Genomic DNA, 26,601 nt, shown 5'->3' with positions numbered 1-26,601 from the left:
AACCCTGATTATTCTGTATATACCCTAGTGCTTAGGAGAGTGCTTAACGCATAGTAAGCGCTTAACAAATGCCATAAAAAGAACAAAACCAAAATACTTACCATAGAGCTGACCTTAAGGGATTCTTTTTTGGTACCATCAGACCGGTAACTGAAAGGAAAACAAACCCTGATTTAATTATCTTTAAAAAAAAAAAAGAACAACTTGAAAACTGAAGGCTCATTCTGCTATATAACTAGTACTCTCAACTCTCCCACAATGAGTGTTTTCACTACCCGGTTGGCTAGAGAACACTGTCGGGGAATTGGGGAACATTCTTCTGCCAGACAACACACATCTATCTGCACAGACCGTAATTCGATGTTGGAAGAAATGGTTGTGTACATGTGTCTGAAGTGGCTCAAGGCCTGAGTACTAGAACGTGAGTTTTTCTTAACATGGAATTTTTCAAGACATATCCTACTGGTTACAGAACTGAGTGTATTTTGTCAGGGTTTAATTTTCACTGCCAAAACAGTCCATGTGATTTGGGTTGGGGACAACTGGAGGCTGCCAAATTGGAACCTGTAACAGCAGAGGGGTCAGTTCTGATAGATTCCTCAGCTTCCCAGCATTTCTTTGGCTTGGAGAGAGGACAGAGTAGCAGTGTGAGAAGCAGCATGGCCTACTGGAAAGAGCACGGACCTGGGAGTCAGTAGACTTGGGTTCTAATTGCGCCTCTACCACTTCTCTGCTTTGTGACCTTGGGCAAGCCACTTAATGGCTCTGTGCCTCCATTACCTCATCTATACAGTGGGGATTAAGACTGTGAGCCCCATGTGAGACAGGGACTGTGTTCAACCTGGATCAGTCTGTACCTCTCCCAGGCGCTTCGTCCAGTGCCTGGCATATAGTAAACGCTTAACAAATACCATTTGGAAAAAAAAATTAATGGGGAGCCTAGGGAAAGCCAGCAGTGAAGTAGCATTACAGGGGAAACCTCTCCATACTGAAGAAATCCTAGGAAGTCAGGGATTCTACTTGGGCTGTTGCTGCCAACACCAATCCAACAGCAATAAGCTGTCATTTTTAAAACAAAGTCCTGAATATTGTAGGAAAGGCCCGGCTGCTTTTCTAGACACACTCACTGAGCCAGATTCTTTCCCGGTCTAGGCTGCTTCTCGGTTACACGTTAGACACGTTCAAAAGCTTCATTTCCTCTTCCAGGCCTTCAGGGGACTGTTTAGGAAAGGGTGGCAACAGACACGCACCAACTTCCTCTGCGGGGTAAAGCAAAACTTAACTTTCAAACCCACCATCTTTTAAATGTCAACATTTGAAGCGATGGAAATCGGCTCTTGCTGGGCGATAAAAAAAAATTCACAAGCTCTAAAGCAACTCCTGAGGAATCGTTATTTGGAACTGGATACAAGTTCTGTTTTTAAAGTAGGAAATCATTGTAGCTAATATCAGTTAAAATTCACTCACGCAAAATCGCCTCCAAGAGTGCAAATCAGCTGGGCACCAAAGACACTCCACAAGGAAAGGCCTCCATATTCCCAGGTCACCATAACAACGCTGTTGTCAGGGGACCACCTGATCAATTTAACAGCTCCTGTTTTATTCCAAATATCTAGTTCAAAGAAAGAAACATGGCCAATCAAATGCTTCAGAAGTCCCCTTTGGCTCCATTGCCACGCTGACACTAAGAGAGAGAATTCTCAACAAGAAAGTTACTGAATGTCGGAGGTTGGTTTTTCTCATTCTGGGCTTCTCGGATTTTCGGAAAGTTTTTACTAAAAGGAGCAGATTGGCTTGAAGATGGTTTCCTTCGAGATTCGGAAACATCCATGAGCTCCTGGGCAGGGATTATAAACTAGTAAACGGCTGCAGAATATATTTCCTGGAGAAAGGTTTGAGTGCCCTAAAGGTGAAAGCTACTCCCAGCCATCTTTACCTCGCATATGTAATCTCAATCAACAATCACCCTTATTGAGCTGGTAGCATCTCAAGGCTCCCCTTTGCCAACCTGACCCCTTTAACATAGACAACAAGACTCCTTCATCACAGGTGTTTGTTTCATCTTTATCTGTATCAGCAGCTCCCACTGTATCCTTAGCATGGCTACAGGGTGTTAAATACCATGCTCCACTGATATCCAGATATGCTGAAAATAAGGCTGACCCGATCAATACATATCAGTTTCTCCCCTCGGGAAATCACATTTATATATGGTCACTGGTTTCCAGAGCAAAAATTTCTTCCACTTTCACATTTTAATTTTAACCTGCTGCACTTGTGCTCAAAACAGGGAGTTCTTTATTCACACTAGACCAAAAACGCAAGCCTAGTTGGAAGAGAAACCTTCCTTTCTAGACGAATGCATACGGTCCTATCCCAATACAAAGCCAACTCCATTTCAATATTCATGCATATGCATAAATAATTAGGGTGAAAGGCAAAAATGGTGAGAATTATCAAAAATTCAAGCCCCCAGAATTTTTGGTGCTATTTTACTTTGGGAATACATTTAGGGATTGAAAAATCAAAACATAAAGAAAGCAGATGAATGTGAAGAAACATTTTCACAGTGTACATACCGATCTAAGTTAATTGCTTGCTTGAAATGAATTCACAAGTTACACAATAGCCATCAATTTTAATGACTAGTGCAGCCAGCACATGAAAAGGATGTGTACAATACAAAAATCTCATTTTAAAATATTCAGGTTAAACAAATGAATCAGAATTTAGATATTTATCATTAATCATGTATCTAATTACTGAAGGGCATACAGTATTGTCGCTGATAAAATGTAAACATCTCCACTCTGCCTACTCATGTTCGCATCGTCCCCTAAACATGTACACGTGTTTTAGGGACCAATGCCGTGTGAAAAACTCACCTGGATATTGTTTTGGTGTAAGTTCCAATTTGTGAGACAGCTGCATGACTCCAGTGGTGTTATCTATTGTGTAAACTTGTACAGAGCCGCTGGAAGAGATCCACAAGCTTTATGCAACATTTAGAAAAACACAAATTCCACATCGTACGTCAAAAGCTAATGCTCTATTGCTTAAAAACAAACAGTAAGCTCTATAAAAAATAATCTAAAATTACTTCAGAATGCTACCTGCAACCTCTCCTCTCTGGATGCACAAATCCACGCCCTCAACCCACTCCCTAATTCATTTCTAATCTCCCTTGCTTTGTCCTCACAACTGCCACTTCAAGATTTTCATACTAGCTACGCACTTCAGGTAAACCCTACCTCACATAGGCCCTACATACTTATCTTACACACCCTATTATTCCAGCACTCACTAGCTAAACCATCCTCAGTTTCCTCATCTGTAAAATGGGAATTCAATTCCTGTTCTCCCTCCTACTTAGACTGTGGGCCGCATATGGAACAGGGATTGTGTTTGACCTGATTATCGCGTGTCTAACCCAAGTGCTTAGTGCAGTGCTTGGCACATAGTAAGCACTTAAATACCACATTATTATTGTTGTCATTATTAAATCATGTACATATCCCCTTTTCCTTCTTCCTCCTGTCTGTAGTTGAAGTCCTAACGTCCTTCTCCCTGACTAGATTGTAAGATCCTTGAGGGGAGGGGTCATTTCTACTAATTCAGATGTAGTCTCTCAAGTGCTTAGTACAGTGCTCTCCACATAGAAGGGGCTCAATAAATACTACTGTTTGATCTCCATTTGAACTGTGAATAAGTTTGCTGCTTCTCTCAGATGGACATCCCCCAAAATAACTCTCTTTGAGAAAAATAAATGAAACAGTTTGATAGTGTCACAGCGATAGGGAAAATATGGTTTCTAGTGGGAACGTTTTCTCTAAGACAGTTTTTTAACAATTGCAGTAGTAGGGCTGTCTCTACGAACTCAGAAGCTCCAAACTCAGATTGCTTCTGTACTTCTTGGCATCCCTGAAACTACCTACTCGGAGTGGAGGTTGGAGGAAAGAATGTCGATGGACAGGAGTAGTAAAACATTAAATCTCTGTGCTTTGGGAAAAGTAGGATCCTATCCTTCTGAATTAGAAAAATGGAAAAAACTTTCATTGCTGAAAATATACTGTGAGCTCGTCGTGGGCAAGAATGTGTCTACTGTTATACTGTACTCTCCCAAGAGCTTAGTACAGTGCTTTGCACACAGTAAGCACTCAATAAATATAATTGAATGAATACTACTGGGATTTCCTCACCAGAAGAAATCCTTCCTATTAATAGTATCAAAAACTGCATTTATTATTATTTACTCAGGATATCTGAAAAGGAATATAATGATCTTGATATTTTTATTCGTTGTCTTAGCTCTAGTAGAAATTTTTCTTTTTCAGTTTGCAGTCAAGATTTAGTAGCTCCACTAGTATAACTGAATAGTTGAAGCAATCACTTCCACCACCCCAGATGATCTTGTAAAAGCAATGCAAGGTTGCAGCCAAATACCTACAGTGGGGCATGGAGACAGTACCATTTAATAATAAAAGACAGAAGCGTGGCCTACTGGAAAGAGCTCAGGTCTGGGAGTCAGAGGACCTGGGTTCTAATCCTAGATCCACCATGGCTTAACTTCTCAGGGCCCCAGTTTCCTCCTCTGCAAAATGAGGAATAAATCCTATTTCCTCCTACTTAGACTGTGAGCCCCATGTGGGACAGGGACCATGTCCAACCTGATTATCTTGTACCTACTGCAGCGCTTAATAGAGTTTTCGGCACACAGCTGATGGTTAACAAGTATCATTATTATTATTATTGTAGAAAAAAATTCCAGGGGCTTGTTGAATTTCTGAACAGCAAATAGGACTCTGCGATGCTACTACGATTATGTAATTAAAATCCCTATAACCTTTATGGCAATTTCATATTAGTTTAAAACGCAGCAGATTCTATAAGGTATATTCACTGGGCTAAAGTAGAAATGTAGTATTTACCTGGCACATCCAAAAGCCATTAATCTATACTTGTTATTCACCGCTATGCAGGTTCCATCAACAACATCTTGTGCCCAAACTCCATGAAGTTGCTGTAAAAGAAGACAACTGAGGATAGAAAAGAATTCCGGAATTTCACCCGAACCGTATTTCTTCATCAATTTGAGTTTCTAGGTCTTACTCTTTAAGGATTTGGGCTAGAAACAGTGTCCCTCCCATGTTTTGGAATGAAAGTGGAATGCCAAGTTCCTGCTGAGTGAGCCCGACGTGGGATAGGGATTTTGTCTGATCTGACGATCTTGTATCTATCCTGATGCTCATTACATTGTTTGGCACGTGGTTAAGCACCTAAATACTATTATTTTTATTTCTTCTCTCCTGCTAAACATAAACACAATCTGGATGGGGAATGAGAAACTGGAAAGGGCTCTGAAAACTTCCACTTTCCCCTCTGCCCTCATAGGGACTCCAAGTGTTTTCAGAATCAGGTAAGATAGAGTTAGAATCTCACTCTGCGAGCATTTTAAGTAGAGCTTATTGCCAGAGGCACAATTTCCATCAGGCACAGTCTTTTTCAAGGCATTTTAAGATGCTGTTAAAGCTCCAATTTTCAAGTGTTGATTTGCCATGGTTCAAGGTAGTTTGCCTAGTGGAAAGAGCAAGGGCCTGGGTGTCAGAAGGACCCGGGTTCTAGTCCCGGCTTCACCACTTGTCTGCTGTGTGACTTTGGGAAAGTCACTTCACTTCTCTGTGCCTCAGTTACCTCCTCTGCAAAATAAGGATTAAGACTGTGAGCTCCACGTGGGACAGGGACTGTGTCCACCTGATTACCTTTCTACCCCAGCGCTTAGAACAATGCCTGGCCCATAGTAAGCACTTAAATACCATTTTTAAAATATTGATTTATTGAAATTATGACCGAGTAAAGCAAGAATCACTGTTCTCCTGGTCCACGGATCAAGATTGAAATTTACTGAATGCATTGAAGCATAAGAATATGAGAGTTTTGACAACAGTAAAATACGGCACAATTTAAAAATAGTTTTTCCATATAGATTCTCAATGGTCTTATTAGGATTTCTATCCACTATTCACATCATTACTAGTGCCAATTTGCATTCCATGGCTTTAATGGTTTATTCGTTCAAAAGCATACCATTCATCTCATCCCAAACATAGTTAAAACTGTTTAGCATGGATGTGATTAATTTCAATGTTCAGAAAAAGCAACAAATCTCAAACTAACTGGCATTGGTTTATATGAATTTTTTTAAAAAGCACAATGTTTCAATCTTCTGTTGAAATACAACTATAGAAAAAACATTCTGGAACAAATAAGTGGTTTTCCATTAAACCCACTGTAAGAATTGGGAGGGTTTGAAAGACCAATTGGTCTTTCAAAAAGTATTTTCATCTTTGTACGAATAATAAACGTGTATCTTTTAATCTCCCGTCTCTAGGCCAATCTGCCATTATAATCATGATCAAAAACATGTATTAGATGCAGTACAGAAAAAACTACATGCTCAGTTAAGAGTTCATTTAAAATGAGTACAAACCACTGAAATTTTCAGGAGATGAGGTGGGGATAAATGCTGAATTACAAAGGAGGGAAATTAATAAAATTCAAGAAAATAAAAAGGAAGAAAAACAAAGTTTGCACTCAGTGTAATGAATAATACCTCAGCAGTGAACCTATTAGACACTGGTGTGATGAATCCGACTCTGCCATCATTAAACACAACAGCAAACCCGTCAAGGGTGACACAATATTCCATATCTCTTATATGCACATCTTCAAAGCCAAGGAACGAACCTGCTGGTGAAAGCAAAGTGAAAATGAGTGCTTGCAGAAACTACAGATGGTTTTCAAGCTTTTGTTCATATGCCCTCTTGTTCCTTATCCTGCAAAACCCCAAACTAGAGATGAGGATCGGTGCTTGAGCAATATTCTCAGACAAGGGAGCATGGACTCCTGATGTTTCACCAGAAGAGTATTCATAGGGGACCGTGTCTGCCAGCTCTGCGGTACTGTGCTCTCTCAAGGGCTTAGCACAGTGCCTTGTACACAGTAAGTGCTCAACAAATACCACTGGTGGACTGACTGATGGTTAAAATGGCCCGTTACTGACCCGTTACCAGGGCCGTCGCCAACCTCTGGTCATTCGGTAACTAGGATCTTGCTTCCAGGGGCCTCCACCCATCTGGAATTTCAGACCTTGACTGAACCCCTGGACAACCTGGGCCATGGATTCTACAGCCAGGTGACCCAAAAAGAACGTAAAGAAGAACGTGTGGCCTACCAACGGCCGGGGTTGCAGGATCTCTTCTTGCCCTTTGGACCTCCCCAAGAACAGAAAGTACAATTACCTCGAGATGACTGCAGGTCCACTGAAAAGGGTACAGTACTGAGGTTGATGGCTTTCCTCCCATTGGTCATTCCATCCCAGTGAATGTGATGGAGCATCCCATCACAAGTGGCAACCAGAAGATCGTCCTCCAGCATGGACTTTAAACTGTAGAAAACCATCTGTGAATCTCTTTATACACTAGAGAAAGCTAAAACTCATCTGGAAATATACTACCACAACTAAGATTGTGTTCTTGGATACAAACTGCAAACAGATACACAACCTTTTAAAAACTTATAAAAACAACAAAGGCCTATCTATTTTCTCACTTAGAATTTTAAAAATGGGAAGACTACCAGAATATTTTACACAGAAAACGTAGGTCTTCCCCAATCTACTACTACTACTACTACTGCTACTAATAACAATAATGGCATTTGTTAAAGCGTGGGCCTGGGAGCAAGGAGGACCTGGGTTCTAATCCCTGCTCCACCACTTGTCTGCTGTGTGACTTTGGGCAACTCACTTCACTTCTCTGTGCCTCAATGACCTCAACTGGAAAATGGGGATAAAGACTGTGGGCCCCACATCGGACAGGGACTGTGTCCAACCTGATTTGCTTGTATTCACCCCAGAACTTAGTACACTGACTGGCACGTAGTAGGCACTTAAATGCCATTATTATTATTATTTGTCAAGCACAGTACTAAGCCTTGGGATAGGTACAGGATAATAAGATCAGATACAGACTTTGTCCCATGTGATTTACACATTCTGGTTGGGGGGCAGAGAACACGTATTTCATCCCCAATTTTACAGATGAGGAAACTAAGGCACAGATTAGCTACGTGATTTGCCCATGGAGAAACAGCAGGCAAGGGGAGGGAGGTTAGAATCCAGATCTCCTGATTCACAGTCCTGCGCTCTTTCAACTAGGTTACATCACTTTCCAAGTTATTAATGTAGATACTAGTGACTTGTGGATTCATTAAATTTATAGAGAGTATTGTTGAAAAAAAACCTTCATCTTTCAATTTTTATTCTGAAGATCAAATGCAAGGCCATACTCTTGGATCATCAATCCATGGGGGGAAGGAGCATAGTCTAACAGATAGAGTGTGGGTTAGGGAGTCAAAGGACTTCATTTCTAGACCTAGGCATTGGCCCCTTTTGTGACCTCTAGCATGTCATAACCTCTTTGAGCCTCAGTTTCCTCACCTGTACAACAGGCATAGTAATATCTGTCTCTTCCTACCTCATAGGGATGTTATTAGGAAAAAGTGAGATAATATGAAATTGCTATGGAGAAATAAAGGTACTGTTCAAATTCAATGTATAATTCAAGGTTTATACCACTTCTGGCTGAAAAGCTGCCTTTACAAGATACCAAATCTTTATTCTAAAAGAGATTGCTTGCCCAGTGTGAGACCACGGCCAAACATCTCCCAGAAAGCCGTTTATATTCAATGAAGCCTACCATCTGTTCTCCAATTTCTTAAGCCATTTTGGTTGCTATGACAACATGCCCAATATTTAAAACTAAAATACATTCCTTTGAAGTTTGGGTACAACAATAATAATACACATGATGATTAAAAACACAGTATTTAAGATTCATTTTGTACCTAGGGTAAAAATCAATTTCAATGTCCCCCACAGGATTTTAAGAGACTAATGTGACTAATTTTACATTCAAACGAAAAAAAAGCGAAAAATACTGTAAATTCAAAGAATCGCTATTCTGTACCTGTGAAGAGTTACAAATGCATAACCCATTAGTAGAAAAGAGCTATATAATGTCAAAAAGCAATTACATACATTACCTTGCTTCTAGGCAGAAATGCAGTTAAATAACACCCAAAATATCCCCCTTCTGTTCCCTGAAATATTTCCTAAAGGAGATGCTGCCACTTCCCAGAGTTGATAGTCTGCCAATGTGCCTCAATCCACAGTGTCAAGAATTTTTTTCCAGCTGTCTAACCTAAATCTCTTTTGCTACAATTCCAACCCATCCCCTTCTAGACTGTGAGCCTCTTGTTGGGTAGGGACCGTCCATCTCTATATGTTGCCGATTTGTACTTACCAAGTGCTTAGTACAGTGCTCTGCAGACAGTAAGCGCTCAGTAAATAAGATTGAATGAATGAATGAATTTACTTCATCCTCATCAATAGTATTTATGAGTGGTTACTGTGTGCAGAGCACTGAACTAAGCACTTGGGAGAGTAATAATAATAATAATAATGGCATTTATTAAGCACTTACTATGTGCAAAGCACTGTTCTAAGGGCTGGGTACAATACCACAGAGTTGGTAGACACGATCCCTGCCCACAACTAGCTTACAGTCTAGAGAGGGAGACAGACATTAATATAAATAATTTATTTTTAAGTCTCCTCTCAGCATTGTTATTTCAAGCTAAATATATTCACCCCTTTAATCTTTCCTGTGCAATTATAAACTCTTCAAGGGTAAGGAGAGGGTGTTTTAACTCCACTGAATTCGTGCAAGCACTTGATACAGTGTTCTACACATTAGTAGGCACTCAAATACTACTAATCAATCAATAAAGCCTATTAAACGTCTCTACTACTGAATTAGCAGGAGTTACTAGGGTTACTATAGGATCACAAATTTAAAGTACAGAAGTCCTCCATATCTCCCCTAGAGACAAGGAAATATCTTCTTAGGAAAAGTTATGAAAGGCTCTATTATGTCTCATCTATCAACGGTACGTACTGAAGGCTTACTATGTGTAGAGCACTCTGCTAAGCGCCAAGTCTAACACTAACGTTCCTTCCTCCAAGTTTTTCCACTTGGGTTTTTATACTTTATAAAATGAAGCATATGAATACATCCTCTCATACAAGCTGCCATGAGGTTTGAGATTACTTTTTGTCATTGCCAAACTGAAAATGATACTGATATTCTCATAGCCAAGCCTTTAAAGACAGAAATTAAAATTGGGCTGTGACACTGCTGAAGTGAATTCTGCTTTAAAAGGTGCTATCCAGGATCTTCAGCCCAGATCTCAACTACAGAAAGTCAATTCACTACATTATGCTGATAACCCCACTAAAAACTATTCATGGTTTACTTGTGTGCTATTGAATCAAACTAACTGAAATATTTCCTGAAGTGGGAGGATGACTTTGAGCTCTTTGTGGCCTCCCTAGGGTTTCATTTTTTATTTTTTAAGGTATTTGCTGAGCGCTTGCTACGTGCCAAGCCAGGCACTGTACTAAGCGCTGGATAGATACAAGCTAATCCAGTTGGATACAGTCCATATCCCAGTCTTAATCCCTATTTTACAGATGAGGTATCTGAGGCCCCAAGAAGTGAAGTGACTTGCCCAAGGCCACACAGCAGACAAGCGGCAGAGCCTGAATTAGAACCCCGGGCCTGTGCTCAGTCCACTAAGCAATGCTGCTTAAGAACCCTGGACTGACTTCACCTCAGCTTTTAGAAAATAGTTACAGGAAAGGAGGACCCCATCAAAAAATGGTTTGAAGGTAAATAGGGTTTTGAATTGGGAAAAAAAAATTGGCGAAACATTTAACAGAGAATAGCTGATGCAAACTGATACTATCTTGTCTAAGCCAGAACTCTGCTCCAGCACCCAACTTATTTATAAGCCATGATGATGTTTGTACTAGGGAAATAAAACATATGGAGGGGTATTGTATTCAGAGCTTTTATATAAAGTTACCTTCTCAATGGATTAATTTATGTCCCTATTTTATTTAGAGCCCAAGCAATTAAGTTTAGAGCACTTTCTATCACCAGGAGATATTAAAAACTGACCCTGGTTTTACAATAATTAATAATGAAAAGACAAATAAAACTAAACCTAAGACTGTTACCAATAAAACTATATACACATGCATGCACAAATGCACACAGACACATATGCCAATCAACAAAAGATGCAGGACACTGTGCTAAACAAGTTGGCAAACAAGAGAGAGGAAAGAGACACAATCGCTGCCTTCAATTAGCTTACAGTACAATGGAGAGATGAACACAAAATAATTCACAGAGCAGAAGGTGGCAGCAATGGAGCTGTCTGCTTGTATGGACACAGTCCTTGTCCCACACAGGGCTCACAGTCTTCATCCCCATTTTACAGATGAAGTAACTGAGGCCCAGAGAAATGAAATGACTTGCAGACAAGTGGCAGAGCCGTAATTAGAACCCGTGACCTTACTCCCATGCCCGGGCTCTATCCACTTACACCATGCTGCTTCTCTGGGATTAAGGAAGGAGGTGGGTGGGAGGATTGGGGGCTTCAGGAGAGAGTTGAAGGTTTGGAAAAGTCAATGGGGGTTGTGAGACTGCCAGTCAGTGAGAAAAGAATAACAGACTTGTGCTCATTGTGGGCAGGGAACATGTCTACCAACTCGGCTACATTTTACTCTCCCGAGAGCTTAGTCCAGTGCGCTGTACACACTCAGTGCTCAATAAATACCATTGCTTGATTGATGGATGGTAAAGCAAGGCCTTAGGCAATACTGCACCCCAGCTGAAGACAGGGAGTCAATTGCTGAGGTCAGACCTGCAAGAAGGGAGTAACTCTACTTGAGCCAAAGCTTCCTAAGAAAAGAGAGACAAGGAGGCAAAACAGAAAAGACCGCCAGAGGCTACAAACACTGAGCACATCATCACAGTAAGAGACAACCTTTTTGTGTGTCCAAAGTGACTGGGACTGTGGATTCCACAATGGCCTTTTCAGCCACAAACGCACTCAATGAACTTTGCTGGCAGTGGTGTCTTCTTCAATCAGTGGTATGTATTGAGCACTTACTAATGGCATTTATTAAGCGCTTACTATGTGCAAAGCACTGTTCTAAGTGCTTGGGAAGTACAAGTTGGCAACATATAGAGACGGTCCCTACCCAACAACGGACTCACAGTCTAGAAGGGCAATTACATGAAGGACAATTATGCGCGCGCGCACACACACACACACACACACACACACACACACTCTCTCTCTCTCTCTCTCTCTCTCTCCCTCCCCCACCCTCCCTTTCCCAAGCCCTTAGTACACAGGTCCGCACACGGTGAGCGCTTAATAATTCCACTGATTGATCGGTATGCCATCAACTGTTCATATTTTGAAAATTGCAGAGCCAAATGCAAATATATCCTCTCTCAACTATGGCAGTAGCAAAACCCAAATTTCCCCTTCTCTTTGCCTAGAATGGTTTGTACACTTCAGTGGTACGTTAATGAGCTCACGCAGGCAAAAAGCACGTGGGCGTGAGTTCCAGCTTCTGTTTATCCCACGCTTTACAGCTCTTACAATTTGGCACTCAGCCTACATTTCTCTTTGATTTGTCAGCGGACGAAAGAAACTGTTTCCATGCTTTACCAAATGCAACCAAGAGATGGCCCAAAAGGTAAATAATGGCACAAGAACGTGAAGCATTTGAAGACTTTAAAATAGTTAGAAATTTCATTGACTGTCCCAGAGCAATGCGGCTAGAAACCTACCATCATTATACATGTGCTAAGAAATACTAGAAAGAGTGCAAATTGCTCGATATTCCAGAATGATGAATTCTATAAACAAGCTCAAACTATTTCTGTCAAATTGATGTATCGAGCATCTCCGTGAGCAGAGCACTTTATTATGCACTTGGGAAAGCATGATACAATAGAGTTGGTACATGCAATCCTTGCCCACAGGGATCTTAAGAGTCTAGAGCAGGAGTCAGACATCAAAATAAATTACAGATAGGGGAAATGACAGTGTATGGATATGTACATAAGTGCTGTGGGGTGAATAAGTGCTACGGTAAGTGCTCAATGATTGATTAAGGGAGTGTGGTGGTCTGTTGGATAAGAAGCGGGAGGGAATGCCAGGCCAGAGGGAGGAGGTAGGCAAGGGATCGGCTGTGGGACAGATTAAATCAAGGTACAGAGAGCAGGTTGGCATTAGAGGAGCAAAGTGGATGGGCTTGGTTGTAGTGGGAGAGCAGCAAGGTAAGGTAGGAAGGAGAGAGCTGATGAGGCAATTAAAGCCCATGGTAAGGGAGTTCTGCTTGATGTGGAGGTGGATGGGCAACCGCTGGAGGTTTTGGAAGCTTCGGGAGATGTGGACTGAAGATTGTTTTACACAAATTGTCTGGGGCAGTAGCGTGAAGTATGGAGTGGAGAGACAGGAGGAAGAGAGGTCAGCAAGGAGACTGATGCGGTACTCAAGGCAGGAGAGGAGTTGGCGACAGACTGTGGGTTGAATGAGAGATATGAGTTGAGGATAATGGCAAGTTTACATGCTTGTGGGATGGGAAAGGTGGGGGCGTTGTCTACAGTGATGGGAAAGTCAGAGGGAGGACAAGGTTCGAGTTGGAAGATGAGGAGTTCTGTTTTGGATATGTGAAGTTTGAGAAGCAGTGCAGCCTCATGGAAAGATCACTGGTCCGGGAGTCAGAGGACTTGGGTTCTAATTCCGGCTCTGCCACTTGTTTGCTGCGTGAACTTGGGCAAGTCACTTAACTTCTCTGTGCCGTTACCTCATCTGTAAAATGGCGATTAAATCCTCCTCTTTCTGACTTAGACTGTGAGCCCTATGTGGGACAAGGGTCTGTGCCCAAACTGGTTGTCTTGTTCCTACCCAGGGCTCAGAAGGGTGCTTGACAAATACCATTTAAAAATAAAAAAAGTTTGAGGTGTCAGGGGGGCATCCAACTAGAGATGTCCTGAAGGCAGGAGGAAATGTGAGACTGTAGAGAAGGAGAGAGGTCAGGACCGGGAAGGTAGATTTGGGAATCATCTGCATACAGCTGAAGCTGTGGGAGCAAATGAGTTCTCCAGGGGAGTGGGCTTAGATGGAGAATCAAAAGGGACTGAGAACTGAGTCTCAGGGACCCTCACAGTTATAGGGTGGGAGGCAAAGGAGGAGGCCAGCAAAAGAGATTGAGAAGGAGCAGCCAAAGTGACGGAAGGAGAACCAGGAGAGGGACAGTGCCCATGAAGCCGAGGTTAGGTAATGTTTCTGGAGAAGGGGATGGTCCACAGTGTTGAAGGCAGCAGAGAGGTCAAGGACAATTAGGATAGAGTAGAGGCCACTGGATTTGGCAAGAAGGTGGTTACTGGTGACCTTAGAGAGGTAAGTTCCTGTGGCATGAAGGAGGAGGAAGTTAGATTGCTGGTGATCAAGTAGAGAGTTGGAGAACAAGAAGTGGAAGTAGCAGGTGTAGACAAACTCACACAAGGAGTTTAAAGAAGAATGGTAGGAGGGAGATGGCGTGATAAGTGGAAGGAGCTGTGGGACCCAGGGACGGATTTTCTTTAGGCTAGGGGATACATGGGCATGTTTGAAAACAGTGGAGAAGGAGCCACTGGAAAGTGAACAATTGAAGATGGTGGTCAGGGAGGGAAAAAGGGAGAGGGCGAGTGTTTAGATAAGGTGCAACGGGATGGGATCAGAGTCGAAGGAGCAGGTGGAAGGTGTAGAAATTGAGAGTAGGCAGGAGATCGCCCCTTGGGATACTGCTGGGAGGGATACCCCTTTTTGTGTTTTAAGTATTTGGCCAAAATTAAATCACATGGATAGATTTGACTGAATGGGAATTTCAGGCTACAGAGGAATATCTTCAAAAATGTAATAATGATTCATCTATGAATCTCAGAGTCCATCTTTACAAGCATCTGTTACTATTAATTCCCTGGAAATGATCTAAGTAGTCCATTTTTTTTAACAGATCCCAAACTGACTCATAGAAAGATAAAAAATATTTGTTTGTTTTTTCTTCCAGGTCATGTAGTAAAACTATGCTGGAGCCAGGAAAGAAATTTATGAGCCCGGGTTTTTCATCTCCATTCCCTGTCCCTGTGTCTTCATATGCCCTGTGAAAAGATACTTTCAGAAAGATGGTGCTGATTAACTTCTTGCTCTGCTTTTAGGATAATGAACACTTCAGAGGCTATACTGTACCAGGTGATGGGGGCTTGCAGATCCAATACTTTCTTCATTTCCAGATTTAATGATGGAGCACATTGTTCCTCCTTAAAATGTAAGGTTCCTTTTACATGTGGGCTTCCCCTGGAAAAAAGAGGGGGAAAAAGCGAAGTATATGACAGCAGAAATGAAAGCTTCTCTTATTTTATTTTAGACACACCAGAGATCAAAATACACAGTCCCACCAAATCAAGTTCATAAAATCAAGTAGGGCCAAATAAAGCAAATTTTTGCAAATCTCAAGAGGTTTTTTTTTTTTTCAAGATCAATAAACTGGGTACCTCAGGGAAGCATTTTCTGGGTGTCCTTACACATGCAGCAGTTTAAATTTACCACTAAGATAATGGCAGATACATTTGGCGTAGATAACAGGTCCCTAGTCTGTTTGTACAAAGTGCTATTTTACTGAACAATATGTGAAAGAACACACTTTGAAAATCAAGCATTCATATATGTTCACATATAAACATAGAATTTAAAATCTTTTATTCTCAGTACATGTTGATTTATATTTCTTTTTGATTGTGTTCATATACATCCCAGTTCTATAATGCAGGGTTAGTGTTCTTACAAAACACACCTAACATTTTACAGCCGAGGAAACAGCTCTAGAGAAGTTAAGTAACTTGTCCAAGGTTAATCAGCAGACAAATGGCAAAGATAGATCGCAGAAGAATAAAGGAGGTCACTAGTAAGGGGAAGAGGCTGGGGGCTCTGCCTGAACTGCAGTATTGGACTATTTTTCTTTAGGAAAAGAACTACTTGTGACAACCAAAAATGGTTTCTTTCACCCACAAACCACAGAGCTGGTTGCTTGACTTACAGCCATCTTGTTTAGCTCCGACCTGTCGAGCACTCTGTTTAGCAAACATGATATCCGAATGAGCCGCTATCAACTACCCAAAGAAATAGTTGGGACAGACATAAGTTTAGTACATGAAAAAAGAATTAATTAAGGAAAGAAGAATTAATGAATTAAGGGCTCTGAAATTTAAAAAAAACCTGACTTTCCCTGCTGGCAAAAAAAAAAAAAAAAATTAAACGTGGTTTAAGGATCTTTAATTCCTGCTTTATAGAAATTGTAAAAAAATGTTCTCATTTAAAAAACATATACATACATATGTACATATATGTATATCAGTACCCACTCATTCAGAAGCTGAAAGAAGTGTTGAGTCAGCTTAAGTATTTCAATGACTTTGACCTTTAAACTACAGATACGTTTCGCTGGCAGGGCCAGAAAGGAATGCCTGATTTAAGTGCCACATCACCAGCTGCAGCTACATAGCTACGACTACAACAAAATGAGTGAGGGAATGTGAGTGACTATAAAACAGTCTCCCACGTTTCAAGAGAATGCATGCATAGACATTTCTACTTGAATATTTTTTTTGGCATTAAACATTAGAATTACATCCCAATCCAGGTATTCAATTTGGAGCACTAGGAATTCCTTCTCATGCTTCTAAAACCCTTCTCAGACTTCTCCTACAAATAGCAGTTGTTTGCCTACAGACAAGTCAGTAAGCAAAAAGGAGTCTACGGTAATCAAAAACCAAGACAACTAAACAAAGTATCGTGGGGTCAATTCACTTCAATGACAGTTAGTTTGAAAAATTAGTTTTCTGATGTCAAATAGCACCAGTTGGCTACACCATCCAGTTGGTTGGAGGACTAACCTGAGTTCCAGAAAATACATCTTTTTTTTAATGATGTTTGTTAAGTGTGTACTGCCTGCCAGGCCCCTTATACTAAGCGCTGGGGTAGATACAAGCTAATTAGGTTGGATACAGTCCCTGAGCCACACGGGGCTCACCGTCTTCATCCCCATTTTACATCATCATCATCAATCGTATTGAGCGCTTACTATGTGCAGAGCACTGTACTAAGCGCTTGGGAAGTACAAATTGGCAACATATAGAGAAAGTCCCTACCCAACAGTGGGCTCACAGTCTAACAGATGAGGTAACTGAGGCACAGAGAGGTGAAGTAACCTGCCCAAGGTCACACAGCAGACAAGTGGTAGAGCTGGGATTAGAACCCAGGTCCTCTGCCTCCCAGGCCCATGATCTTTCCACTAGGTCAAGCTGCTTCTCCATTTGGCTAAAGGTTCTCAGGGAACTATCAAACATAAAATCCATCACCTGAATACTAGACTAGTGATGACCTAAGGCTAAGAAAAGAAGGCTTGCTATCCAAGGGTGGGCTGTGTCCATGAATTATTTTGTAATAATAATAATAATAATAATAACTGTGGCATTTGTTAGACGCTATGTGCCAGGCACTGTACTAAGCACTGGAGTAGATACAAGGAATTCAGGATAGACACAGTCCCTGTCCCACACAGGGCTCACAGTCTTAACCCCCATTTTACAGATGAGGTAACCGAGGCACAGAGAAGTTAAGTGACTTGACCAAGGTCACACAGCAGACAAGTGGCAGGGGCAGGATTAGAACCCAGGTCTTCTGACTCCCAGGCCTGTGCTCTGCCCACTTGGCCACCCAGCCTGTATCTACCCCAAGGCTTCTAGGGCACAGAGTAATATATTCTCTCCATAAATATCATAGCCATAATAATAATTATTAATAATGCACCTCAGAAAGATTTTAGACTAAAAAGGTCCTCTTGAGAATGTGAAAAGAAGAGGGAAGAATCACAGTACAGAAGAATGAAGTTCTGAAACAACCTAATGGGCAAAAGTGTCTAGCATATTTTGTTTAACAATAAGCAGTAAAAGCAAGAGACTGTCTACACAGGTTTGCTTCCTTAACAGTTTTTATTTTCCTACATGAACCTTCACTGATGAAACAATCCTGCTTGACATTTTGACCTGTAGGGTAGATACAAGTTGGACACAGCCCCTCTCCCATATAGGGGCTCAGAGTCTTAATCCCCATTTTCCAGATGGGGGAACTGAGGCATAGAGAAGTGAAGTGAATGGAAACTACTTCTAATGCCCAATTCAACCCTATCATTACTTGTTCAAATCAGTAGAAAAGGAGAATAAAAAACAACCCCATGACTTCCAAGTGCAGCACCAGAAAATATGGCATATTTAGGGAGGTAAATATGTATAGATTTGCCTGTTTTAGGAGAGTGGGGACTGGAATAAATTCTGATTAGTTTTTAGAATTTCACTTGAAATGAGTGGAAATTCCAAGTGAACATAAGAAGACCAAGCACAACTTGTGATGCCCTGGTCACATTTTAAAATTCTCATTATATTCTACCTGGCCTAGCTCCGCCATGTGTCTGCTGTGTGACCTTGGGAAAGTCATTTCACTTCTCTGTGCCTCAGTTACCTCACCTGTAAAATGGGGATTGAGACTGGGAGCCCCATGTGGGACAGGGACTGTGTCCAACTTGATTTACTTGTATCCACCCCAGCTCTTAGTACACTGCCTGGCACATAGTAAGTGCCTAACAAATACCATTAATATTATCATTATTATTATTATTATTATTGTATAGTAGTAGCAGCACTAGATCTGGAGACTAGACTAGAATATCCCTATTGCCAATGCATTTTTTAACTGAAATATCACAGTTTTTCCTCATTTCTGCCCATTAATTTATCATTTCAAAGGGACCACGAGTAACTTTCAAAATGTAAGGGTTTTTTTTTAACTACACTTTTATAGGAAAATCTAAACACTAAAGTTAAAAAGGAGACAGAAGAATTGGGCTTGCACAGTATATTCAAAGTTTCATCTCTATAGACACCATGTTGCCCAAACCAATCAGGAAAAGGTAATTTCTACATTGAACTTATTTTAAATATTAAAAATTAATTCATATCGAGCACAATCTGGCAAAATTTCAACGAACTAAACTGGAGTGTAGCAAGTGTAGCAAGAAACGCTCAACTCCAAGGAAGTCGATGCAAAAAGCCCAAACTATTTGACTTTATTTACTTATGGTGGTAGTTTGCGCAAGAGCTTGTTCAAGTCCATTTCTAAACGAACAAAATGTTTTCAGAGACTAGATGACCTTAAGAGATTGTTTGCAGATTTTTACCTGCAATAACAATGGCAATTTAAATTAAGATAAGACAAGTGTACCCTAGTGGAAAAAGCACAGGCCTGGGAGTCAGAGGACCTGGGTTCTAATCCTGGCTCTGCCAACTGCTTGCTGTATGACCTTGGGTAAGTCAGTAACCTTCTCTGTGCCTCAGTTTCCTCAACTGTAAAATAGAGATTCAATACCTGCCCTCCCTCCTACTGTGAGCCCCATGTGGGACAGGGGCTGTGTCCAACCTATCTTGATTCTACCCCAACACTTAGGAGAGAGCCTGGCACGTAGTAAGCATTTAACAAGTACCGTAGTAATTATAGTGAGATGGCCAGGATTCCCCATCTTGTTCCAACAGGTCTAAGCTCAGGTTCACTACGGTTCCTACTATTTTTGGTTGGGATGGCAGGAAGGAATCCATGCGTATAATGGCAGTGGCTGAATTGGTCACCAGGGGCTGTGGCGGTGCTGGATGATATATTTCCAGCCAGTCTGGAAAGTCTATTTATACAGTGTGGGCTGGAATTGCCACCAGCCCCTCCACTCCTTTTAGACCCTACCCCTATCTTGACTTGAGCCCCCCAAATCGGGTCACCATACTAGTAGTTCCATTTTAGACCGCTTTTTAAATCTTATAATTCTTAGAAATGAACTGAAATATTTAATTGCTGAAAAAAAAAAAACTGCAACCCCCCCCGCCCCCCCCCCCCAAAAAAAGACTGAATCATGAACCTCACTCTCGGAAGCTCTTTGATATATTCAAAGCCTGGGAGTCAGGAGACTTGGGACCCTTTTCCAACTCTGCCATTGGCTTGCTGTGTGACCTTGGGCAAATCATTTTTTTTCAAGTGGTATTTCTTAAGTGCTTACTATGAGCCAGGCACTGTACTAAGTGCTGGAGTAGACACAAGATAATCAGGTTGGACACAGTCCATGTCCCACATGGGACTCACAGTCTTAATCCTCATTTTACAGATGAGGTAACTGAAGCACAGACAAGTTAGGTGACCTTTCATTTGACCTCTTTGGGCCTCAGTTTTCCCATCTGTAAATACGCTACGATTGTGAGCCCCAGGACAGGGACTGTGCCTGATCAGTTAACCTGGAACCTTTCTCAGCACCTAGCACAAAGTAGGTGCGTAACAAAAGCCATATTTTGTTTTTTTACTAAATAAGCACTTCTGCCGAACTTTTCAGGAAAAGTAAAAAATTGATTTATACTCTGAACATGGCCAAATTTAATGCACACCTTTTTATGACACAAGAGGCACTTGTAATTTTGGGGTGTTAGCATTTATCAGTCACCCTGGGTCCATGTGCTTAAAAAGATTCCTCCCTGAAGGAAATCAAAGCTTCTCACTATGCATTAAATCGATTTTTAGATGTGTGGATGCATATTTCATTTAGAAATTGAAACAGTTATCTTCTCTAGCCCAGTTTAAAAGTTCATAGATTACTGGGCGTAATTATTTTCAAGAAGAAAATCTGATCTCTTGACATACATACCTCTCTCACAAGCCCATAACCTTGGTGTTATCTTCAACTTATCTCTCTCATTCAAACCACATATTCAATCTGTCACTAAATCCTGTCAGTTCAACCTTCACATTACTCAACTCTGCTCTTTTCTCTCCATCCAAACTATCATGTTAATCCTAGCACTTGTCCTATCCCGCCTTGAATACCGCATCAGCCTCCTTGCTGCTGCCCTCCCTGCCTCCTGTCTCTCCCCACTCCAGTCCACATTTCACTCTGCTGCCCAGGTCATTTTTCTACAAAACCATTCAGTCCATGTTTCCCCACTTCTCAAGAACCTCCAGTGGCTGCAAATTCAACTCCTCATCAAACGGAAACTCAGCACTCAATCATCTTGCCCACTCCTACCTTACTTTGCTGCTTTCCTACTACAACCCAGGCCACACACTGTGCTTCTCTAATGCCAACCAACTCACTGTACCTTGGCCTCGTCTTTCTTGCTGCTGACCCTTTGCCCACGTCCTGCCTCTGTCCTAGAACGACCTCCCTCTTCATATCTGACAGATGATCACTCTCACTGCCTTCAAAACCTTATTAAAAGCACATTAATATTAATGTCTACCTCCCCTTCTAGACTGTAAACTCACTATGGGAAGGGATCGTGTCTGCTAATTCTGCTACACTGTATTCTCCCAAGCGTTTAGTACAGTACTCCATACACGGTAAATGCTCGATAAATACGCTTGATTGATCTTCTCCAAAAGGCCTTCCCCAAGTCAACTTCTCCGACTGTCTTCTGCATCACCTTTGCACTTGGATTCACACCTATCCACCCCTTTTATTCACCCCTCCCTCGGCCCCATAGTACTTCTGTACCTATGCATAATTTATTTATTTATATTAATGTCTCTCTCTTCCTCTAGACTGTAAACTCACTGTAGGCCAGGAATGTATCCACCACCTCTGTTACACTGTACTGTCTCAAGCACTTACTACAGTGCTCTGCACAGAGTAAGTGCTCAATAAATGATTGATAAACATATTTGGATTATGAAGAAGGGCTTGGCCCATCAATTAGAATGAGATGTCCTGCTGCCCTGTAAATAAGCATTTTCTCACAGGTCAAAGAAACCAGGCCAAGCTGAAACCAAATAAGGCAGTGGTATATAAAAAAGTTTTAATCATTTGTGCCTCCTCTATTGCCTTTTATTTAGATTTCAATGTGAATTTTGCTTGAGGAGGAACTGTGAGGATACTTACTGTAGGTAGCAACTTGTATTCTTCTAGACAGATGATCTGAACAGCAGGAGAAAGAGTATTATGTGAGGGGAGAAGTAATAAATTTGGGGGGAGGGGAAGCGGAAATGGTGCCATGGCAACTGTGGCAGTGGTGGCGGGGAGTTGAGCCAGTCCAATTAGGGGAGGGAGGGAGGGAGGGAGAGGGACAGAAGGAGAGGGAGAGAGCACCAGCACTAAACTGATCCTCATGGCTGTTGGTTGCTAAATCTGCTCCCAGGGCTTTACGGCATGGGAACTACGGCCTTGGTGGCCACACCTTATCCCCAAATCTCAGTTTAGCTCCTACTCACGGCAGGCTATGGCAGCCTGCACCAGCACCAGCCGGGTATAAGTTCCAGCCCCCAAGTGCCTGACCAGACATTTTCTACACCAAACCAGAGGGAGTCTGGCTTCTCTTCTGAAGGACCGTACTGGCCACATAGCCCCCAGGTGATAATCAGGCAGGTGTTTAATTCTCACAGACTATGGGTACCTCCACCACTTCACCTTCCCTGATGAGAATTAGAGGAGAAAGGGTAAGTCCCCAGAGACAGGGCAAGTGCAAACTAGTTTTCCATTCTAATCAAAAACAAGGATCTCGAGGATCAACCAAAGTTAGAAAAAAACACGTGTTCCCATGAACAAAGGCTCCGCCACTTGCCTACTGTGCAACTTGGACTAGTCACTCACCTTCTCTGTCCATCAGCTTTCTCATCTGCAAAATGAGGATAAAATACCAGTCTCCCTCCTACTTACACGGGGCATCCCATGTGAGACAGGGACTGTGTCTGACCTGATTACCTTGTATCTCTCCCAGAGCTTACTACATTCATTCAGTCGTATTTATTGAGCACTTACTGTGTGCAGAACACAGAATACCACAATACAAATGCCATTATTATTATTATTATCAAAAAGGAGGAGGAAGGAAGGAAAATGAGGAAGATGAGGAGTTGTGCAGGCTGATTAGGAGGAGCAAGAAGGCTGGGTCTTCCTCTCTCAACTCAAACTATACAATTTGTGATTCAAGAACTAGACAGGGCTGAAGGGAGGCAGGAGTCCCTCTCTCCCTAACTCCAAATCGGATGCCAGGATTGCACCTGGAGAATTGGGAGAGGATAACCATCAAGCCCCCTAATCTGAAAGACATTACCTGGGTCTTCACTATTTTACTTTAGCTATGAGTTAAGGATTTGCTAAAGTATTTGTATATGACAGCGTTGCTTGGTCCAGAATGATTCAAGAATGATTCTAGACTGTGAGCCCGTTGTTGGGTAGGGACCATCTCTATATGTTGCCAACTTGTACTTCCCAAGAACCTAGTACAGTGCTCTGCACACAGTAAGCGCTCAATAAATATGATCAAATGAACAAATGAATGAATTCAAAGGACTGTTCAAACGTTCACCAAAACCAACCTTTACCATTAATGTTTTAAAAAAGTACAGTGATCTTTAAACTACCAAAAGGGGGTGTGTTAAATTTCAAATTTAATCTGGCACCATCTAAAACGGAGGAGACAAGTATGGTATTTACATGCAGAGTAGCCCCAGTTACTGCCTAATTTTTGTAACATTAAAATGAGGGTGGCTAAACGTGGACCATATAAAAATAAGTTTAGGGATGGGGGAGGAGAAGAAAAATGGAGATGGAAAGGAGAGGAGGGGAGAAGGAAGGTAAGAGGATACTTGCACTTTCCCAAGTACTGCATAAACTAGGCACACAATGGATTAACCTGCCCGTCCCCCTCACTGTGTTCTTAATAAATACCATCGATGATGATCTTTGTATCCTTCATTTGACTTTCTTGCTTGTCATTAAAATGACGCTTAATTTTAGACTCCCTCTGTTGGTAACTGTCTGTAGGCTAAAATCAGGACAGTGGAGGAAGATGGAAGTAGCCCACGGTTCTAAAGCTACTGGGTCTCCCCTTTAAGCAAAGCAGTATTTCCTCCCACAGATACAGTCCTAGCCTGACATTCCACTGAGATTGTAGAGCAGACAAAAGGAGGGAGCAAATGAGAGTGGCTGTCTTCTGCAATGCCATAGTGGATAGAGCACGGGCCTGGGAGCCAAAAGGTCGTGGGTTCTAATTCCAGCTCCGCCACCTGTCTGCTGTGTGACCTTGGGCGAGTTGCTTCACTTCCCTGTGCCTCAGTTACCTCATCTGTAAAATGGGGATTGAGACTGTGAGCCCACACCACGTGGCACAGGGACTGTGTCCAACCCAATTTGCTAGTATCCACCCCAGCGCCTTAGAACAGTGCTTGGCAGATAGTAAGCGCTTAACAAATATCATAATTATTATTATCTATTTCCTGCCTTGTACCTCTGCCCTGGCCCTAGCTTCCTTCTCAAACAAGGATCTATATAACAACCATATATCCAGTCAGCTCAACTCTTTACTCCAGCAGGGAGTTAAAAAAAATGTGGCTGGCATGATCATTGTGTGGAGGAATGCTAAATATAAACTGCCAGATGGCAAAAATTCAAATAATTTTTCCCGGTATTCAAACGCTGAAGAATGCCTGACCACTTCTCATGGCACAGCCCAATGTTAGGCCAAATCCCCAATGAGCCCTTCGCTGAGGCAGAGAAGAAAGTCCGGGTTTCGGATGAACAGATATTTCTCGCCAGAGTCCACTGGCAGACTCCGTCAGTACCCAAGATTTCTTACTCAGGCTGCAGTCCTGAGAGGCATGTGTTACAGGCCCAAAATACCAAGGTTTCAACCCCCTCTGTCCCCCGCTATACATCCTTCTTGGCCACACCTTGTCCTCGTCAGTGCCTTCTCCATCATCTCAGCTCCTCCTCTTCCATCCCTCCTCCAATCGCCCCGTATGTTGGGCCATGATCTGTGTCTAGTCAGGGCCACGGTTTGTGGGTAGAGCTAAGAGCAACCCATGTGCTACTTTCTCCACTGCACTTGCGCTAGTGCTTACAACCCCTTCATTTATCGTATCTACTGAGTGCTTACTGTGTGCAGAGCATTATACTAAGCACTTGGGAGAGTACAACACAAGTTGGTAAACATGTTCCCTGCCCGCAACAAGCATTCAGTCCCTTGGTTTGCATGTGCTGGTCTTACATTTCTACTTTATTTTATCTCTACCTCTCCACACCTTTTCCCAACCTAGTCTAACTTGTGCCACCTTAAATCTATCATTCCATCTCCTCTGCAGACTCAGTTTCCCCTTCAATGTTAACCCTCTCATCCCCAACATCCCTCGCTTCAATCTCCCGCATAAGGCTGGAACCTCTATCGTTCTCTGATTCTTTTTAGATACTGGTTTATGGTCGAAACGTGACCACCACATTATTTCACTTCAGATCCTCTTAGGTAGGGGAGGGTTGCATCAAGTTACTTTCCAGTTGGAAACGCGGTGGGGTTCAGCAGGGGCGGGATAGGGGCCAGCGCTTTCGGGTTGCTGCTGTAGCGGTGGGTGGGCTCCCTGCAAGGCCACTGCTGCCGGGGGACTGGGGCCTGTGGCTGTAGCAATGGAGCTGGGTCATTTCTGTGACGGTGGTAGCTACGGCCACAGCCGATAGAACCTGGACAGCAGGAGTGGTCCCTTTTATGCGACTTGGACTTACCCAACATCGCACAGCAGGTAAGTGGCAGAGCCATGATTAGAACCCAGGTCCTTCTGACTCTCAGGCCCGGGCTCTTTCCACTAGGCCATGCTCCCTTTTGCAACAGCCCACTCTAGCACTCTGTGGATGAGGGCTGGGAGAGGGCAGGCTTCAAAGAGCAAGTTGGCCAGAAAGCCACCACTCACGAGACTTCTCTGCCCTGATTGGAAATTCTGGAATGAGTGAGATAAGTGAAGCTAGGAGTCCAGCTAGGAGTGGACACCTCTAGGCATTGATGACCTAATTTGGAGTTTTCTGGTTTACATCTTAGTTCGGGAGGGTTTCAAAATCTCTATTTGAATTTACTTTTTTGCATTCCATTCAACTGGATCCCAACATGAGAATTCTATGATGCTTTGATTCTACGCCCCTTCCAGGGTTGCACCTGGAGAGCCAGTCTGGACTACGGGAGGGATAGTCAAGCAGAGCATACCCATTCCATTCCTAGCTTGGGCAGTGGCTAGCGAGCAGAAGGCAATCAGCCTTCTAGACTGTGAGCCCGTTGCTGGGTAGGGACCGTCTCTATATGTTGCCGACTTGTACTTCCCAAGTGGACAGTAAGCGCTCAATAAATATGATTGAATGAATGAATGAATGCTACAAGTCAAAACTCACCTGTGCTGGGCAGCAGCAGTATGGGAGATAGTCGAAGGAGGAGACTCAAGTTTACTGCGCGGAAAGAGGCAATGGTAAACCACTTCCAAATTTTGACCAAGAAAACTCTACGGATCCACTACCAGAAGGACTGCAGATGGAGGTGGGGCGTTCTGGGAGAGATGTGTCCATGGTGTCTCTATGGGTCAGAGATGGCCCGACAGCATAAGATAAGATGATTCTATAAGACGCAGAGTGGCCAAGTGGAAAGAGCATGAGCCTGGGAGTCCAAAGACCTGGATTCTAATCCCAGCTCTGCCAGCTGCCTGCTGTGTGACCTCGGGCAAGTCACTTAACTTCTCTGT

At 42.4% G+C, this 26,601-nt stretch overlaps 1 protein-coding gene across 3 annotated transcripts in view; it reads right to left on the bottom strand.

The window, feature by feature from the left end:
* Positions 1–26,601, bottom strand: part of RIC1 (RIC1 homolog, RAB6A GEF complex partner 1) — a 117,297-nt gene that overhangs the window by 41,769 nt on the left and 48,927 nt on the right. For 2 of the 3 annotated variants that reach the window (XM_038769488.1, XM_038769490.1), the window contains exons 4-10: positions 15,220–15,327; positions 7,299–7,444; positions 6,611–6,747; positions 4,929–5,020; positions 2,886–2,974; positions 1,468–1,612; positions 102–150 (exon numbers count right to left, since the gene is read on the bottom strand). In XM_038769488.1, coding sequence (XP_038625416.1) covers positions 102–150; positions 1,468–1,612; positions 2,886–2,974; positions 4,929–5,020; positions 6,611–6,747; positions 7,299–7,444; positions 15,220–15,327 — 766 coding nt within the window. The remainder of the gene's footprint in view (positions 1–101; positions 151–1,467; positions 1,613–2,885; positions 2,975–4,928; positions 5,021–6,610; positions 6,748–7,298; positions 7,445–15,219; positions 15,328–26,601) is intronic. The other variant, XM_038769489.1, reaches the window with a different exon arrangement.

The sequence above is a fragment of the Tachyglossus aculeatus genome, chromosome X4 (genome assembly GCF_015852505.1).
Source record: "Tachyglossus aculeatus isolate mTacAcu1 chromosome X4, mTacAcu1.pri, whole genome shotgun sequence".
NCBI lineage: Eukaryota > Metazoa > Chordata > Mammalia > Monotremata > Tachyglossidae > Tachyglossus > Tachyglossus aculeatus.
Note: the sequence above shows the minus strand (reverse complement) of the source record. Positions and strands in the feature narration are given on the sequence as shown.